This window comes from Acanthisitta chloris, unplaced genomic scaffold (genome assembly GCF_000695815.1).
Source record: "Acanthisitta chloris isolate BGI_N310 unplaced genomic scaffold, ASM69581v1 scaffold11743, whole genome shotgun sequence".
Taxonomy (NCBI): Eukaryota; Metazoa; Chordata; class Aves; order Passeriformes; family Acanthisittidae; genus Acanthisitta; species Acanthisitta chloris.
Genome location: NW_008666879.1, coordinates 38,679 through 57,255, shown reverse-complemented (window position 1 = coordinate 57,255; position 18,577 = coordinate 38,679). Strand labels below are relative to the sequence as shown.

The 18,577-nt window shown below is 42.6% G+C and overlaps 1 protein-coding gene across 1 annotated transcript in view; it reads left to right on the top strand.

The window, feature by feature from the left end:
* Positions 1 to 18,577, top strand: part of PPP1R13B (protein phosphatase 1, regulatory subunit 13B) — a 50,155-nt gene that overhangs the window by 11,776 nt on the left and 19,802 nt on the right. The window contains exon 4 of the mRNA XM_009072309.1: positions 18,266 to 18,367. Coding sequence (XP_009070557.1) covers positions 18,266 to 18,367 — 102 coding nt within the window. The remainder of the gene's footprint in view (positions 1 to 18,265; positions 18,368 to 18,577) is intronic.

Genomic DNA, 18,577 nt, shown 5'->3' with positions numbered 1-18,577 from the left:
GTCAAATTGTGGTGGGTTTTATGACCCCAAACGGTACAAATTAGGTTTTGCAAGTGTTTAAAACTAAGACTTTTTTTTTCAATTGTGCTAAGTTTTAAATCAGAGGGGGAGGGGGAAAACGAGGTGGCTTCAGGATCAAGGGTTTAATCAGCTTACACTTACGTAATGCATTAGGCTTATTCATTGTTACTGGCATGCTGAATGTTAGACTAGCCCTAAAATCCACACAAACCAATGGAACACTGAGGACAGCTCAAATCTTACCACATACTCTGCAGTCAGGTATGTTTTTATTGTGTGTCCTTCTTTAATGATGAAATAGTAGATTTTTAGTTCTTTTTTTTCTTTACTTAATATCTGGGTAGAGCTGCAAGTGTGACATGCATGGAAAACTTTCAGGTGAATGTTTGCTTTGTGGATTGAATCAATAGTCTTGGGAAAAATGATGGGTTATCTGTGTGGAATTCAGTGTGGATGATTCTATTAGTTGGCATTTTGTCATCTGCAGTAGTGGGTTTTTTTGTTCTTTGTGGAACTCTGATGTGCTTGATCAGCAATTATTTAAATATTGGTTAGCCTAAAATCACATTATGTAAATGCTTAAATTTCATTAGATTATCTTCCAGGTTAAAAATAGAAGAGGTTAAGTCTCTCCCAACAGTGCAGTGTGTTGCTGTGAAAGGAATCCTTACCTGTAAGTGCTCATCTGAGAGCTTTGCATCCTGTGGAGCTAAGTCTCAACAAGGAACTCTGTGAGGATTTGTGAACTGACAAGTTCTCTGCATCCTGTGCTGACTTTTTGATGTTTGCTTTTTGTTTACAACTTTTCCTTCTTGGAAGTGGAATTATGGTGCTGTCAGGACCTGATCTCTTTCTGCTGCTACACAAAGGTGAAGTTAAGATTTACATAACTAAACATTTCCCTTTGCCGGGGCATTGGGCAGTGTCTCAGGAGAGATTCTCTTCTCTGAGAACAGCTGCCTCTTCCTCTTTGTTGTCCTTTCTTTTGCTCCTCTATCTGAGCCAGCTGGGTCTGAACACAAGTTGTAACAAGGGAAATTCTAAGTGAATTGGGGAAAAAACGTTTTTTTCGTTAAGAGTAGCAGATATCGGCAGAGACTGTTTGGAGTGTGTGGGAGTGCTCTGGTCTAGGTGGAGCAAGTCCTGAGCAGCATGGAGTGCTCTGGTCAGTAATTATTGAGCTGTGTGACTTGTAGAGGCTCCTTTCTACCAAAATCATTCTTCGAGTCTGCGACCAGTGGCCATGAGACAGTGGTCATACCATGCTAGGTCTTGTTTGCTTCCAGATGCCCTAGCACGTTCCAAGCTTTATTCCATGGAAGCAGCAGCAGTGTGTGAACACTGAGGCAGAGCAAGAATAGGTGTAGCCACTGGGGGTCAGTGGCAGACAGGAGAGGGATGGGGAGCCCCATCCTGGAGCAGCCACCAGCCAGGACAGGAGAGGGATCAGAGCTCCTCAAGGTTAGTCCCAGAAAGAGGAGTGACCTGATGATGACAGTTGTCAAGGTGAAAAGGTAATCACATAACCCAGAAGTTTCCTGGAGATGAGAAAACAGGGAAGCAGATGTAGCTCAGGGCGGGAGGGGGAAGGACAGGGGACAGGAACACTGTAGAAATGAAGTGTATTGGATTGGATTGAAGTAGATCGGTGTGATGAAAACAGTTGGAATATAAATGCTGTATTTGTTTGCTGTTTTGCTTTGTTTGAATGATTTTGATATTTGATGATTTACCTGAGGAACATAAAATGTCAGTTTGTGTTCTCCTGTGCCATTTGGTGCCATCACCCCTGGAGGTGTTTGAGAGTTGTCTGGATGTGGCACTGGAGGATCTAGTTTAGGGTTTAGGGGTTCCAGCAGTGACAGGTTAATGGTTGGACTTGATGATCTTCGAGGTCTCCTCCAACCTCGATGATTATATGATTTTCTTTTTAACTTATTTTTGCTGTTTCCGATATTAAAATTGCTCTCTCCATTTAGAGAGACTGATGGAAATAAGCTTTTCTTAATGTGACTGAAGCCTTTGCCAAGAAATGCAAAGTAGAACTTCATTTTATCTCTCGCTACAGAATTTGTTTTAATATTAGTGTAAAAAACTCATGTAGAGGAGGAAAAATTCACTGTTATCCCAAACTGGAGATGGTTCTTCCCCCAGAGGTATTTGAGCACTGAGCAGCTCCCCAGGGCAGTGTCACAGCCCCAAGGCTGACAGAGCTCCAGAGGTGTTTGGCCAATGCTCTCAGCACAGGGTGTGATTGTCAGGGATGTCTGTGCAGGGCAGGAGTTGGACTGGATGATCCTCAAGGGTCCCTTCCAGCTCTGATCATTCTGTGATTCTGAGAGTTCTGTTCAAGTATCTCAAATCAGGCTTTGAGCAAAAGTTTGACAACAGGTAATCCAGCTGTTTTAGCATCAGGACACACTGATACTTTGCTGCTATGGGAATTGTTAGGGAAATTCCATTAACAGGTGTGCTAAATCTGCCACATATATATACAGGCGAAGTGGGTTTTGATAGTAGTGATTTGATTTAGGAAAGTGTATGGTTACTGATGGAGAGTAGATACCATCTACTAGATTCCAAGTAGGCCAATGGAATCCTGGGATGCATTGGGAAAAGCATTGCCAGCAGGTCAGGGAGGTGATCCTGTCTCTCTGCTCAGCTCTCATGAGGCCACACCTGGAGAGTTGTGTCCAGTTCTGAGCTCCTCAGCACCGGAGGGACATGGAGCTCCTGGAGCAGGTCCAGGGGAGGGCAAGGAAGATGCTGAAGGGACTGGAGCACCTCAGGGATGAGCAAAGGCTGAGGGAGTTGGGGCTGTTAAGCCTCGAGAAGAGACACTGAGAGGGACCTCAGTAGTGGATTCAAGTCCATGAATGGGAAGTGCCAAGAGGATGATCAGACTCTGCTCAGTGGGGGAAACGAATCAAACAAGAGGGAACAGCAAACACTGATGCCCAGGAAGTTCCACCTGAATACAAGGAAGAACTTCTTTGCTGTGCAGTCACTGAGCACTGAACACATTGCCCAGAGAGGTCGTGGATTCTCCCTCACTGGAGGTGTTCAAGAATTGTCTGGACACAATTCTGAGCCATGTGCTCTGGGCTGTGTCTGCTTGAACAGGGAGGTTGGACCAGATGACCCACTGTGGTCCCTTCCAACCTGATTCTGATGCAATCTGTGTTCCATCCATCAGAACTGCAATACAGCTACACTGTATTTCAGTGCCTGTGATGTGGCTTGTCAAACTCCAAGCTTAGAGCTTAGACAGACTTACATGTGGTGCCAAAATCCTTGAGTACAACTGTATGTTGTTCACCAGTTTTAGCCATTTGTTCTATACAAGTGTGACCAGATAAAAAGGCATTAAACATCTCATGTGCATTTTGTCATGTCTACCTGCACATGCAAAATAATCAGTTTTTCTTAACTTATGAGGTGAAGATATAACGAAATCTAATTGTGAGGGAAAAGGTAAACAAGTTATATTTTAACAGGTGTTTTAACCTCAAGAGACGAGAAATATATTTTATGTACTTTCTTTGAAGCTTCTCATTTGAAATATTGAAGGATAAAGAGCTTAGTCTGGATAGAAGTTGTTCTTTCAAGCTGAGCTGCAAATTCAATTTAATATAAGCTTGTAAGTACCAAGTCCCTTCTGTTTGTAACATTTAACAATGTGCTTGGGAGAGGCTGCCACTCACACAGGGCAGGTTTGAATCAAATTTGGTCAGATTCAGGGGTCTCACAGCAAAGTATGAGCAAATCATTGCATTCAAAGATGACTAAAAATATCTAGGCTCAAGGAATTCCAACAGTTTCATAGAATCACAGAATTTTTGGGGTTGGAATGGACCTTGCAGATCATCCAGCCCCAACCCCTGCCCTGGGCAGGGACACCTCCCACCAGAGCAGGTTGCTCAAGGCTTCAAGGTTCAAAGCTTTCAGTTTGCAGAAAAAGATGTTTTTCTGAAGAAACTTTCATGGAACACTTCCCTTGTAGAAAAGGGCAATTAAATCGGATCCAAGTTTCCCTAATTTTCTGCTGCAACTTTCTCTGTTCTTTTTATTAATGAGACAAAAGTTGTTTTCCCTTCCACTTCTATTGCCAAGGTGTTCCCTTGCTCAGACCTTAGGTTCCTGTCAGAGAGGGTATTGCTTGCCCCTCCAGCAGGCTCCTGCACCATCACATTTCTAGTTCAGTTCCTTGGTCTGCACAGTGGAGTTTGGATTCTCTGCAATCTGATACAGTTTGTCTGTCTCAAGCATTTTCCGGATGGTTGGCAGTGTCTCGCTCTTCAAAAACTAGGGGAAACAAACTCAAGTGAAGTACTTAAGGGAAAAAATAAATTAGGAAATAAAATAAATTACAGTCTAGAGCTAATTTTAATGCATACAAAGGGGTTTTGAGTTCCTGCTGGACTAGAAATCCCAGTCTCTTCACACCTCAGCCAAGGAAAGTTATGTAGGGCAGCATCTCTACACAGCTAATAATTGTGTGATCTCACAGAAAGAGCTTCCATGGGACTGCAGGAATTCAGGTGTCCTGACCTTGTGGCTCACTCTGAGGCCTTTTTTAGGCAGTCACATCATTTTGCATTTGAATCATTAAGAACAGTGTGTTGATATGTCCTGTGTGATCTCAGACACTTTTTCAGTCCATCATGGCCCAAGTTCCTAGACACATCTCATGAAAATAATTTCTTAAGTTTCATCACACTCTGTCATTATTTTCCTGTTACAATTTTAATTATGTTAACATTAGTTCATGACTAATATTCACTCTTGATGTCTGACTTAATTTATTTTGAGGAGTCTAAGGATTACTTGAATAATCGGGACCAAGAAACATTCTTGGAACCCACTCGGAACATTGTGAAAGGACCAAAACTTTTCCTTCATGTCTTCTCCATGGGTTTACATAGTTTTTAATCTCTGTCACTCTAGATACCATATAGATAGATATAGATGGCCATGGATATGAGAGATGCAGTATATTTGTGTATACAGACACTTGCACACAGTCACAGTCTACAGTTTTTATAGTTTGTCTGAGCATCTGAGGTGGTTCTGTTCAACAAGTTCTGGGGAATGAACATGTGGGTTTCTATTCCATGATAGCCAACAATGGCGTTCCCGTTTTGCAGAGGAAAGCCCTAAACTGCCGCAGTCACTCAACCTCCACCTTTAATTCCCATTTTTACACCTCTGACTTTGCTTTTTCTCAGTCACAGCTCTGCAGTTTTACTGCAGTACTTGGTTGCAGATATCCCTGGGAGAGGGAGGATGAGAAATCCTGTGTGTTTGTTTGTTTCACCTCTAGATATGGGCTATAAATTCATCACTTTGTATTGCTCCATGTTCACAATACAATTCGCTCTCTTCCCTGGGCTTCCCACTAAATGAAGCCTGTGGAGATTTGCCTCCTGTTGTCACTGCACATTGAGATCCTGAGTTTCTTGGCCCTTATATAAAGTTGAACCAGTTGAGGATAGATGAGTGTCCCAGCTGACACATAACATTATACACATTAGCTCATAAAGTAAACGTTACTCAAAGACTTAATTTGTTGTTTTTCATGGAGTGTTCCTGTGCTTTCACAGCCCTTAACCCAGCACTATGGACCTCAGTGCCTTCTGTCACAGCCCTGTCCTTTCGCAGCCCCATTAGGGTAGTTTTTAGTCAAGCCAAATATTTCACTAATAAGTTATTGCAAGGAAGATGAGACTTGTCCTTTTCTGTAATACTTTACAGGAGAATTATGAAATTCACTGTGTCAGTGCAGAGCTCTAAGAGCTCAAATGTGAGAGCTTGAGAGCTTAGGCTGTCCCTGTGCCTCTCTGAGCAGGAGACTCTTGTGGTCCTCACGAGGCCAACTCTTCATTTTCAGTCCACCTTTAGAGTTCTGCCTTTTGTGCAGCTGTGCCATCTGCAGATCAGTGTTTCCTCTCATCTTTTCCACAGTCTCTGTGGTGTTTCTCTGGCAGTGCTGCCGTGGCCTCCTTTCTCTCCCACACCTTTCCACGTTCACTGCTTGTTCGTCTCGTGTCCTGTCCATCTCGCCTCTGCACACCAGGCAAACCTATTTCCCATCTGCATGTTTTTTTCCCAGGCAAGTGAACCTTTCCATTCCTTCCTCTATTGTCTCTGCAACTACCTCCAGCTCTAATTGTTGTCAGGTCTGTTCCCCCTGCAGTGTTCCTCGGATCAAAGCCGAGAGAAATGAAAGTCCCTCTGGCTAATTTAGGAGCAAGGGAGTTGAACTTGTTTTTCTTCTCTTATTCCTAGTGGATGATCTTACTCTACAGCTCATACCTTTTCTTGCTTGCTAAAAATAAGCCTGTTCTTTATGCAGCTGGAATAGTCACTGTATTGTGCTTGGACATAGAGTTCTTCAGTGTCCTTATGGAGACCCATTGGGCTGGATCTCTTGTGTAAGTGCACTGAATCATGCTTGAATTCCTTTCTTGAAAGAAGGAAGAGAGGGTGAACTTGTATGTCTTTCATGAGTTTGACAAGGTAAATTACAACTTTTTATCTTTTGGTTTGTTTGGGTGTTTTTTTTTTAGAGACAGAAGAAATTGTTCATGGGGTTTAGTATTTTCTGTCGTGTTTAGTGTTTAAAGATCCTCAGGTCTAGGTTTTGGCTTGTTCTGGTCTCCTGGCTTGCAGCTTGATTTATGCTGTTGCACACATGCTTTAGCTTTATTGCTGCCTCATTTATTCAGCTTGTTGCATGCAAGATTTAAGAAAAGGCTGAATTATGTAGGTAAAAGCATGTGGCAAACTCTGGAAAGGTTATTTGCATAGGATTGTGGTATCTATTCTGACTTCACTGTTTGCCTTATATCTTAGCCAGTCTCTGTTGATAAACTGTTCCAGGTGGTATGGTTTGCTGTCACTTTAAACAGGCAAATTACATGCAAAAATGAAGCATTTTCCTGATCCTTTTGGTACCCATTTTTGATGCTGCTACAAAAATACACATGGCACAAACAATTTGTGTGTCTTTAAAGCGAAACTGTCTATATTCTTGTATTTTTGACCTGCTAACTGTGAAACGACTGTGTATTGCCCAACATTTTCCATTGAATATGAAAAGTGCAATGAATCAAGCTGATTACAGTTGACAGCTGGCTTGATCTTGCAGTGATTAGGTCTTTTACTGCTGGCAAAATCCACTAGCCTTTTCCGTTGGCTGATTGTTGATGGATGCAGGGGGACAGTTTTGCTATCGATAAAGGGTTGGGGCAAACCTTCATTCCATGTGGGGTAAGATGAAAAGGTGTCCTACCTTCCATTGATTGCTCCAAAAGCCATGCAGGAGGTCCTGAGGTGGGCACAGTTGTAGGTTTGGCTAGTTCACAACGAGCAGTTCAAGAGTTAGGGAGCAGAGAAGGGGAAGATGGAGCTGAAACACGTGGAAGCGACGCAGATGTTCACAGCTGCTGGGCACTGCTGCGAAATAAAGATGTGCTCTCTGACAATGACATGGGCAAATAGCAAACAGGTAATGAATTCCTTTCCAAAATAGCTTAGTTTGACACTTTACTGGGCGTGTTAAATACTTTATGGCTCCTGCACCTTGAATGATTGTGGGTTTTGTTGCCACCTAACCTCAGTGTGGACCAACTTGGGTTTTCTAATGCTTTATTGTCTCAGTTAATCAGATTTTGTTACATGCTTTGCTGTCTCTCTTACATTTTAAGACCTAATGAAAAGCTTCATAATGTCATAGTCAACTTTTAACACTTGGGGGTTTAAGTGGAGTGTAAGTTGTATGCTAAGGTCACAACTACTCTTTCAATTACAGGAGACATTTTCAGTGCTTTTGTGTCTTGGAAATGTTTTATTCTGCTGTTCTCCTAGAAGTAATATAACATCACCACAGAAAAATTTCATCTTGAACAATTACTTCAGAGAAAAACTGAAGACTTAAAGCAACCTGTTCTGGTGGGAGGTGTCTCTGCCCAGGGCAGGGATTGGGACTGGATGATCTCTAAGGTCCATTCCAACCCTTAAAATCCTGTGAAATAAACACACAGTTGGTGCTAAACATGTTGTTCAGGCTAATGATAAGTGCATCTTAGCCATCCTTAGCAATGCTGACAGAATAAGCTGTTGCTTTTCAAAAAGACCCAGAAAAATAGAATTCCAAGACTGTTTGTAAAGGCACCAGACAGTGTATTTTCAACATGTAGAGTCACAAGTCTGTTACTCAGAATCACTGTGAGTAAAAGAATTGTAAAGAAGTCTGAAGGTTTGTAGGCTAATGATAAGTGCATCTTAGCCATCCTTAGCAATGCTGACAGAATAAGCTGTTGCTTTTCAAAAAGACCCAGAAAAATAGAATTCCAAGACTGTTTGTAAAGGCACCAGACAGTGTATTTTCAACATGTAGAGTCACAAGTCTGTTACTCAGAATCACTGTGAGTAAAAGAATTGTAAAGAAGTCTGAAGGTTTGTACACAACTGCTCTTTCTGCAGGATCAGGAATGCATCATAACTCCCAGGGTAATTCACTTTTGTTAGCAGGATGAGGTTGATATTTTAATTCAAATCAGCCACTGAGTATTTTGGCCAATGCTAAAGCTAATGTAAACATGCTTAAGGTTTCTGTGGCTGTTTAAAAGTGGCTGCAAGGACAAGGAAGAAACTCCTTCAAACAAAGAAGTTCCAGATAGCACTTTCCTATCTTGTAGAAGTAATTTATAAGCAATCTATTTCAGATGTAGCAGATGTTCAGTATAGGCTTAAATACGCTTCTAATTTTGAAAATCTATTTTAAACAGTTTCCATTTCGGTGAAGTTGTTGTTAAGTTCTGCCTTTTCTTAGCTGCTCAGCTGAAAATAGAAGTCAAGCCTCACTTGAGAGATGTCTAAGAAAGCAGTACAGGAAAACAGGAGCTGTGGAGTCTGTGATGCTGAGTAGACCTCAAACAGTTGAGTATAGAGTGGTGACTGTTGCACTTAGCATCAGCAAGTTGGAGGAATTGCTAATGAGATAATATAGTTTGAGATCTAAAATCTTATCAGCTACAGTTAATGTGCAGTTTTTTTCAGCAAACTGCTATGGTTGAAGTGAGTTTATTCCAAGAAGCTCTTAGTGTATTTATTTTCACAATGCAATGATATTTTATAACAACATTTTTGAAGTTTTCTGATTCTGTTTGTAATGTTAATTGCAGGGTTATTTAATTATCAGGAGATAGCACGTATTAGGTAGGTTTTCCTTTAATTCCCAATGTTCTCTGTGCCTTTTCTGGGTTTAATTAGCTTGTTCATTTCCATTAAGCTAAAAAAAGGCACGTGCTATTGTCATTGGATTCTTTAAAATGGATTTCTGCTATCGGCATCTTTCTGACCCAATTAAAAAACAGGCAGGGCAGAGCTGTGGATAAAACCACTAAACTGGAAATAATGTCATCCATGTCCAGATCAGCAAAAACTATTTCGGTTTAAATAAAAGCAGATACTTTCTTTTGCCTTTTTATAGCGTGTCACATGAGTTTTCAAGGAAGATTTTCAAGTTGTCTTTGTTGTGCATGGCACCAAGATCAGGTTTTATGGAAAATGGGGTAAAAAAACCTATTGAAAAGTTTTAAATTTGGTGATGTATAGGGTCAGTAGGTTTCACACATGTAAGGAGGTCTGAATCACTCACCTTCAGCAGATGCTTCACCTCCAGTGATGGAGAATCCACGACCTCTCTGGGCAACGTGTTCAGTGCTCAGTGACTGCACAGCAAAGAAGTTCTTCCTCCTGTTCAGGTGGAACTTCATGGGCATCAGTTTTTGCTCTTTCCTCTTGTTTGATTGGTTTCCCCCACTGAGCAGAGTCTGATCATCCTCTTGGCACTTCCCATTCATGGACTTGAATCCATTCCTGAGGTCCCTCTCAGTGTCTCTTCTCGAGGCTTAACAGCCCCAACTCCCTCAGCTTTTCCTCATCCCTGAGGTGCTCCAGTCCCTTCAGCATCTTCCTTGCCCTCCCCTGGACCTGCTCCAGGAGCTCCATGTCCCTCTGGCCCTGAGGAGCCCAGAACTGGACACAGCACTCCAGGTGTGGCCTCATGAGAGCTGAGCAGAGAGACAGGATCAACTCCCTGACCTGCTGGCAATGCTCTTCCCAATGCATCCCAGGACTCCATTGGCCTTTTTGGCCACCAGGGCACACTGTGACTCATGGACAGCCTCTAAGACCTAGTTGTTATAGAACTGGTATAATATACTCCCATATCTTCCATCTGTTCTCACTATCATTGTGCCAAGAACAGGTACTCAAAGAGTGTGTTGGATCTGCCTAGGAGGAACCTTTAAAGCTTTATTGCCCACTGGGCTTGTTAAAGCATCCCCCAAAGTTTGTTGCTTTGAATGAGGCTTAAGGCAAAGATGTTACACATGACTGATGAGCTGCTGCTGCTTATGTCCAAGTGAGCATTGGAGAACCAGGAAATCTTCTGCTGTTTCTTTCTTTCCTGCTCTGGCAGTTTGGAGTTGTTCAGCCAGAGTTGTTCTTCCTTTGCAGTAAGTGCTGCGCAAGGAATGACACACAGATGTGAGAGCTCCCTGGTTTGGGGAGGCCAGGAGTTGTCAGAGCCCTTATCCCAGTCTGGAATTCACTGGCTGGGGAGTGCTCCAACCTCCCCCTGTTCGTTTTGTGCTTGTCATTCTGCTTCATTCTGGGAAAAAGCTGATTTATGTAATAGACTTCACTCCCTTTTTGTCCACACACTCATGTACCTTGTTCCAGACCTGTCAGTTCTGTTTATCATGTAGCTCTGTAGATTCCTGGGGTTTGACAGCTCTACAAAGGTAAATTCCTAGTGTGGAGGTAAGTTCTGTATTCCCTCCTGTGCCCTAGGAAGTAACAGCAACTCCTGTAGGTTATGGAAAGCTGAGTCTTTCAGGAGGTGCAATAAATGCAGAGCATTTACCTTGCATTTCTATGTAACCACTTTAAGCCCTCTCAGGAGCAACTTGCAGTACCTTTCTGGCCTCTGCCATCCTCTCCTAGCAGAGTGGTGAAGATGATGTTTTCTTCTTGCCATGGCAAAATTATGTGTGTTCTTAAAAAAACCCACATTGAGGTGGTAAATTCCTTCATGAGCCCAAAGGAGTTGCTTCTTGGATTTTCTCTCTTTGTCGCAGTTTCTGCCTCTTAACTCAGTACTGAGTTTCTTTAGGGGGGTTGAGGTTTTGTTTTTGTGGTTGGGGTGTGTGTATGTCCCCACCACCCTTTGCTATGCTGATGTCCAAACTTGGATACAGAGTGTTTTCTTTAACATTCATTCTGGGTGCGGTTATGGTTACCTGTACCATCACAAATGTTTTGGGGAGAGAAGGGGTGGAAGACTTTAGAGAAGGATTGTCTCCTTTTGGGGAGCATTATGTTTTTTGTTTGGTTTGGTTTGTTTGTGAGGTTTTTTTAGCTAAAAAAGGCCATTTGGCCATAAAGTTCCTTCCCTGTGCTCCAGTCTTAGAGTGGCAGCTTATGGAAAGAATAAATGTTGTAGCTGGGTGGGATATGTGCTGCACTATCTTCAGAAGCTAGTCTGTATTGACTTGGCTATCATAGAATTTTAGGGGTTGGAATGGACCTTAGGGATCATCCAGCCCCAACCCCTGCCCTGGGCAGGGACACCTCCCACCAGAGCAGGTTGCTCAAGGCTCATCCAACCTGGCTGTGAACACTGCCAGGGTTGGGGCAGCCACAGCCTCCCTGGGCAACCTGGGACAGTGTCTCACCACCCTCACAGGGAAAACTTTTTCCTAATATCCAACTGAAATTTCCCCTCCTTCAATTTGTGTCCATTGCCCCTTGTCCTGTCCCTGCAGGTCCTACCAGTTGTCTATAAATTAAAAGGTGGTTGGAAGTAGTGGATACAAGCAGAAAGAGTTTCTGGGTTGCCCTTTTGATGGGCAGAGTCAGAACCAGCCCTTCTGGGCTCCCAGGTGACAGCTAATGCACAGACTTTCTCGCCTTGCTGGTTGATTACATTTTATTCATGTTGCACCTTGGCAATTGGTGGTTAAACCTCAGATTCATTTCTGACTGTGATGAGAGAGGAGGGTGGAACAAAGTGCAAGAAGTAGTAAATGAGGGAGTAAAGTGGAGGTGAGTGATAGGAAGACTAGGAAATGTGAGAGTTCATTGTACATGATTCAGTGTACAGGAACATGCACAGGAGAAGGTGGAGCTTGGCCAGTTTCAGGAGGCTTGAGGTGCTTGAACCTACAGTTCCAAATGCAGGGCTTGGGGAAGGGAACTTAAGAAGGTTTGTGTGGGAGATGGGTGTGATGCCTAGCTCAAAAAGAAGGAAAGAATAGATAAGGGAACGTAATTAAATGGTGGCTCTTGCAAACCTAGAGAAAGATCTGGAGAGATAACGTGCAGGAAATGATTGGTAAGTTCTTGTACTTTTCTGTGTCATTTCAATGGTCACGTTGGGCTTTGCTGTGGCTGTTTGAGTGGCTGCATCCTGTGTGTGGTTCTGGTGTCCTGAGCGTAAGAACATGGAACTGTTGGAGCAAGTCCTGAGGAGGCCACAAAATTGCTAAGAGCACTGGAGCATCTCCCCTGTGAGGACAGGCTGAGGGAGCTGGGGCTGTTGAGCCTGGAGAAGAGAAGGTTGTGTGGAGACCTCAGAGCAACTTTACAATACTTGAAGAGCCTACAAGGAGCTGGAGAGGGACTCTGTGTTAGGAGCTGCAGTGATAGGACAAGGGCTAATGGGTTCAAACTGAAGGAGGAAAAGTCTAGGCTGGATGTGAGAAAAATGTTTTCCCTGTTCTGGTGGTGAGACCCTGTCCCAGGTTGCCCAGGGAGGCTGTGGCTGCCCCAACCCTGGCAGTGTTCACAGCCAGGTTGGATGAGCCTTGAGCAACCTGCTCTGGTGGGAGGTGGCCCTGCCCAGGGCAGGGGTTGGGGCTGGATGATCTGTAAGCTCCATTCCAACCCTAAATTCTATGATTTGGTGTTGCTGAACCCAGACATGAGACTGCCACTCATTACTGTGTTCTGCAAAGCTTTTGACTGTTTGCTGTTTTCCTTTCAAGCTCTTCTGAAATGGAAGTCTCAGGTGTGGGTTTGGCATACATTTCCTTATTCTTTTCAAAGTAACTCTGTTTTTCCTACTGCAAACTTAGAAAATCGTCAGAAATTAGTATCATCATGGGTTAAACACGGAGGCAAAGAAATGCAGAAAATCAGACCACATCCCAATTAACTTCTTTTAAAAAATAACCCATTCAAAAGGTTGGTCTTATGGGGTTTTATTTTAATAGTGGCATAATTAGATTTCTCTTGAAAGAGTTTTTGGATGGGAGTAAAGGCCAAAAAACCACTGGAATCTGCCCTTATTGCTTCCATCCTTTGACTCCAGTCCACCTTGCCTGTCAAAGAAATATTTAGAGTTCAGGTGCAATTTTTCATTTCCCCCTGGGGGTTGCCAATGAATAAGTCATTCCTAATAGCCCAGAAATATGTAGACTGAGGAGTTAGTGATGATAAACAGAACATATACAGAAAGGAAGGAGGAATAAGAAAATGAATTTTCAGAGTGACAAGGCTAATAGGTAGAAATAAATATTAAAGGAGGTTCCTCTCCTTAATTAAATGCCTAAGGTCTGATTTGTTTTGAGGCTGCTTGTAAACTGGTTCCCAAACTATTTAATTACTGCTGTGCCATTCATCTCACCTGGCTCAAAAATATTAATCATCCAATGGTAAAGTATTAGCTGTGTAGCAGGAGGGTGATGTCAGAAGCTGAAACTCCAGTTCATTGCAAATTCCATCTTTCATCATGCCCCTTTAAAGTGCATCTTCAACGGCACAAATGTGATTCTTCTAAGATTCTTGTCAATGTGAAGAAATTGGTGAATACAGGTGTGATCCTTGTCTTGAGGCATACACAATACTTCCTCAGTGCCTGATAACGCAGCGTTTCGTTTAGGAGTTCCTCTCTGAGTAAATGCTGCTGTGAATCAATGAGAAGAAATCTCCAATTCAGCACAACTGTCTGCTTTGATGTATCGCCGCGTGGCAAATGAATCCGTGGAATCTGGAGGAGTAGGTGTTTGTAGTGGCTTTTTAGTGCCTCCTTCAGCAGGCAGTGCTGTAGGAGGTTGGCTTCCCTTGCTGCAGGAGAAAGGAGGAGGTCTGGACCTTCCCTGTGATAGGTTGTGTGTGTTATGAGAGGTGAGTGTCTCACTCGGTGCATGGGATTGTTAATAACTGGCATGAACAGCACCAACCTAAGAATCTGAGAAACCAACAGCTTCGTTAAAGAGCTGAAAATGCAGTGCTGTGTTTGTCTAGGATGACCTGAGGTTCTGAGGAAGGACTGAGACTGAATTTTTTTGGTGGTGGTGTTTGTAGGCAGATTATTCCAAGCAGATTCAGCTCATACAAAATGCTCTAAATGAACTGATTGAAGTAGTTCTCAGCAAGAGAAAGAGTCAGTGTTTTTCATGCTGTTCCATGGGACCTGAAACCAGCAACAGTCTGAGGTTTGATGCCAAGGAGGAATTGTGCTCAGTCCATTCGCTGCCTTCGCCATGTGGATGAAAAGGAGCAAGCGGCGAGTGAAGCTCCAGGTTCAGTGCTGTGTATTCCTCTGTCTCTTTTCTCTTTCCTCAGGGTAGCCCTTGGAAGTGAAAGGGGCACTTACTGGTGTTCAGTGAGGTGAACATGAAAAGATTTCTCATCGGGTGTTTGCATTTAAATGGTTAATTATCACTGTTTCCCATGTTCTTGTGCTTTGCCATCTGTGAAAGCCTTTTAGACATTGCACTTCCTAAGTGGAACATTTTGCAGTAGTTAATAGCTTCTTCAAGGAGATGCTAATATTTGCATTAATCTCATAATTAGTCTGTATTTTACATGCTATAATGTCTGGAAAAAGTGCTGCATTATGTTGTGAGATATCCTTTCAAATATGCCTATTTAAAGCTGTAAAACCTCTGAGCTTTGGGATTGAACTGGAGGGTTGGTTTTTTTTGTTGTTTCTGGTGCTTTTACAAACCAGTTTCTTATTGTGCATCGCAGGTTACATTTCCCATGTAGAAAATTTGTAATTTTCACTTGCTGAAATGGCTTTTTTCACTCTGAAATGTTCACAGCCCTTACACAGACACCACTTTGTCAGTCTGGATATTGTTTTAGCAAGATCTCGTAGCAGAATAGAACCTCTCTCTGTTTCTTGGGCAGTGTTAGACTCAGAATTATTGCTGGAAATTCAGTTATCAATGTTGACGACTTAAACTGGTGATCAGAGCAGAAAGAAGGGAAGTATTGGAGAAACATTGTGTAGTCTGATGCAAGTTGTGCATTTCTGAGGGAGCACATGTGTGTGTTGAGAAAATACTGTCACTTCACACACACTCCCCTTTTTCTCCTCTGCCTTCATGCCATGCTGAGTCTCTGTAAGGATTCCCTACAGGGCCCAGCAGAAGCAGATGTAGAGCTGAGTTTTTCATGGCACTTGGTCATGCCAAAGGAAGTCAGCAGAGCCTGAACATGCTTTGGGAGCAGTGTCTGTTTTTTTCTGTTATTTTCTTGTCACAAGTAAGCACATTTTGGTTTGTGGGTAGCACTTGGAAAAGCTTCCTCACTTTCTTAGCCAATTAGTGCCTTTCAGTCTGTAATTACCAGTGAAATGTCTCTCTTGGTGGCCACAAGTGCATGTTTGGCCTTCAAGGACTCTGTCCTAAGTCATGCCAATAAAAAAGGTCCAAGCTAACCAATTCAGTTTTTAGTTTGTTTTTAATAACTGTGTTCACTAACAAAGTACTGAAATAGAAAATGAGTATTTCAAGTGGACTTTTTATTCTAGTTCTACTTTTCACTTTAGAGTGATAACTAACCAAATGCATAATGACTTTTTAAATTGCTTCTCTACTATAAATAGTTTTCATTATTGTTGACTAGTAAGACAAGTTTCAGTTGTAATATCCAGTAATATATATATATATTAATTCCACTTCTTAATGTATTCAGTGGGAAATGTTCAAACAGGTACAATAACTTTCTCTAGACATTTTAGCTGACGTGTCTATATTGTGTCCAAGATGTAACAGCTTTGTTACAGAATCATATCATAGAATTTAGGGGTTGGAATGGACCTTAGGGATCATCCAGCCCCAACCCCTGCCCTGGGCAGGGATACCTCCTCACTAGATCAGGTTGTTCAAAGCTTCAAGAGTTGTTGGTCCAAACCTGGCATATTTTAGTGACTGACCTCAAGGTGCTTCTCTTACCTGAAGAATTATATGAAGAAACATGAAAAATCAATTCAGGTAGCAAAACAAAACAAAACAAAAAATCAGATATTTTAAAACAAATAGTATTTTTCTGTCCTGAATGAAGCTTTAAGAAACAGGTGTGTATTAGGCATTGGTTGAAGAATTGATACTGAAGTAGGACTTTGATGTTGGAATAGGAAAAAATGTCATTCCAAGTGGCTGAGATGATGTGGTATCAACAAGATGTTAGAGAAGGATTTTACTTTCCTTAGAGTTTTGCAGGGGATCTGTCAGACAAGGTCACTGGAAGTCAGTGGGGCAGGCCCAGAGCAGCTAAGTCAGCTTTCCGCTGGGATCAAGTGTGATCAGATCCACAACTGATGTGTGATTGACTCCAGTGGGGTGTGGTGGGTTTAGCTTTGTTTGCTCTTTTCAGTGTGTCTGTAAAGCCTTTGGACCTCATTCCACTTTGTAAACATCCACTTGAAAGAATTTTATTTAGCAATATATCCTAAATACTGAATTATCTTTTCTTTTCCAGCAGTATTGACTGTATTAGGGGTAGGAAATGATGTGACTTCTGTTTGGTTTGCTAGTAGTGTAGTCGTGTTCTGGTAAAAATACTGAGTTGTTTGTTGAATTACTAGTGTGCAGCTCTTGCACTGATCCAGTAAATGGCATGTAAATACTTTGAAACAGATGTTGGGCTGTTTTGCACTTTGCAGCATCGTTTGTCTAAGTCTGGTCGGTGTTTTCGTCCTGTGCAAATGCTTAAGTTGTGGTTAAATCATAGAATTCTATGGTTTTGGCATTTTGAGTGGCAAAGGAGGTGTCTGGGAAGTGTCAGCTTCTTGTCTTGAGATGGCCTAGGAAAAAGTGTGGTTGAAGTAACTGAATGTGCAGCTGTAAATTCTGTTTGCTGGCAGAACTGTGAATGTGCTGAAACAAAGCATTCATGCTGTAAAACACGAGATTTGGTGTCACACATTGTATGAATTTTCAATCATTTTCATCAACTGCTTCTCTATCCTAGTGTTGTGGATTATGTGTCAGCTTTGAAATGCCAAAGGAGTGATAAAGTTTTGTTAGTGTCTGGCATTTCATGGTCAGCAGGACCAGGGAGGTGATTCTGCCCCTGGACTCGGTGCTGGTGAGGCCACACCTTGAATCCTGTGCTCAGTTCTGGGCCCCTCAGCTCAGGAGGGACATTGAGGGGCTGGAGCAGGTCCAGAGAAGAGCAACGAGGCTGGTGAAGGGACTGGAGCACAAGTGCCATGAGCAGAGGCTGAGGGAGCTGGGGGTGTTCAGCCTGGAGAAGAGGAGGCTCAGGGGAGACCTTATCACCCTCTGCAACTCCCTGACAGGAGGTTGGAGTCAGGTGGGGGTTGGTCTCTTCTCCCAGGCAACCAGCAGCAGGACAAGAGGGCACAGACTCAAGCTCTGCCAGGGAGGGTTAGGTTGGCTATTAGGAAGAGATTTTTTACAGAGAGAGTGCTCAGGCATTGGAATGTGCTGCCCAGGGAGGTGGTGGATTCACCATCCCTGGAGGTTTTCAAGCTGAGACTGGATGTGGCACTTAGTGCCATGGCCTAGTGACCACAGTAGGGTTGGACTTGATGATCTTGGAGGTCTTTTCCGACTTGGTTGATTGTATGATTCTGTGATAGCCAGTTACCCAAAGGGGAGCAGCTTTGCTTCACTTCTTACAGACTGTTTTTCACTGATTCCTGCCTTAAATGCTTCAATCTGCCAGAAACTTCATCTCTGGATGTGAGCTCAGTGGCTCTGTCTATCACTGATTAGTCTTTTTTTTAGCTTCTTTGTTTCATCCCCCCCTTTCTAAGTACTAAGTAAATTCTTTTACTTAGAATATTTCTCTGAAGTTTTCTGAATGTATTTGCCCTATACCTTTTACGTATAGTTTTATTCAGGGTTTAATGAACAAACTCATATGCAACTTTTTACAATAACACACTGGTGTGACATTGTCTGTTCTGCAGGTTGGGAACCCACGTGTTGAGCTCACTCTCTCTGAACTGCAGGACATGGCTGCCAGACAACAGCAGCAGATTGAGAACCAGCAGCAAATGTTGGTTGCTAAGGTAATGATTTTATACAGAGCATCATAAATACACTTTTTTTTTTGACATATCCAACCATAAGTTTCACGGGTAGAGAAAAACACGCTAATTCATTCTAGATGAGCTCAAGAAATAGCTTGAGAGATCTTTGAGTGAAAGAAATTATTTTAGCAAAATAATCTTAGCCTAGGCAATGTACATAGAATCATCAGGGTAGGAGGAGACTTCTAA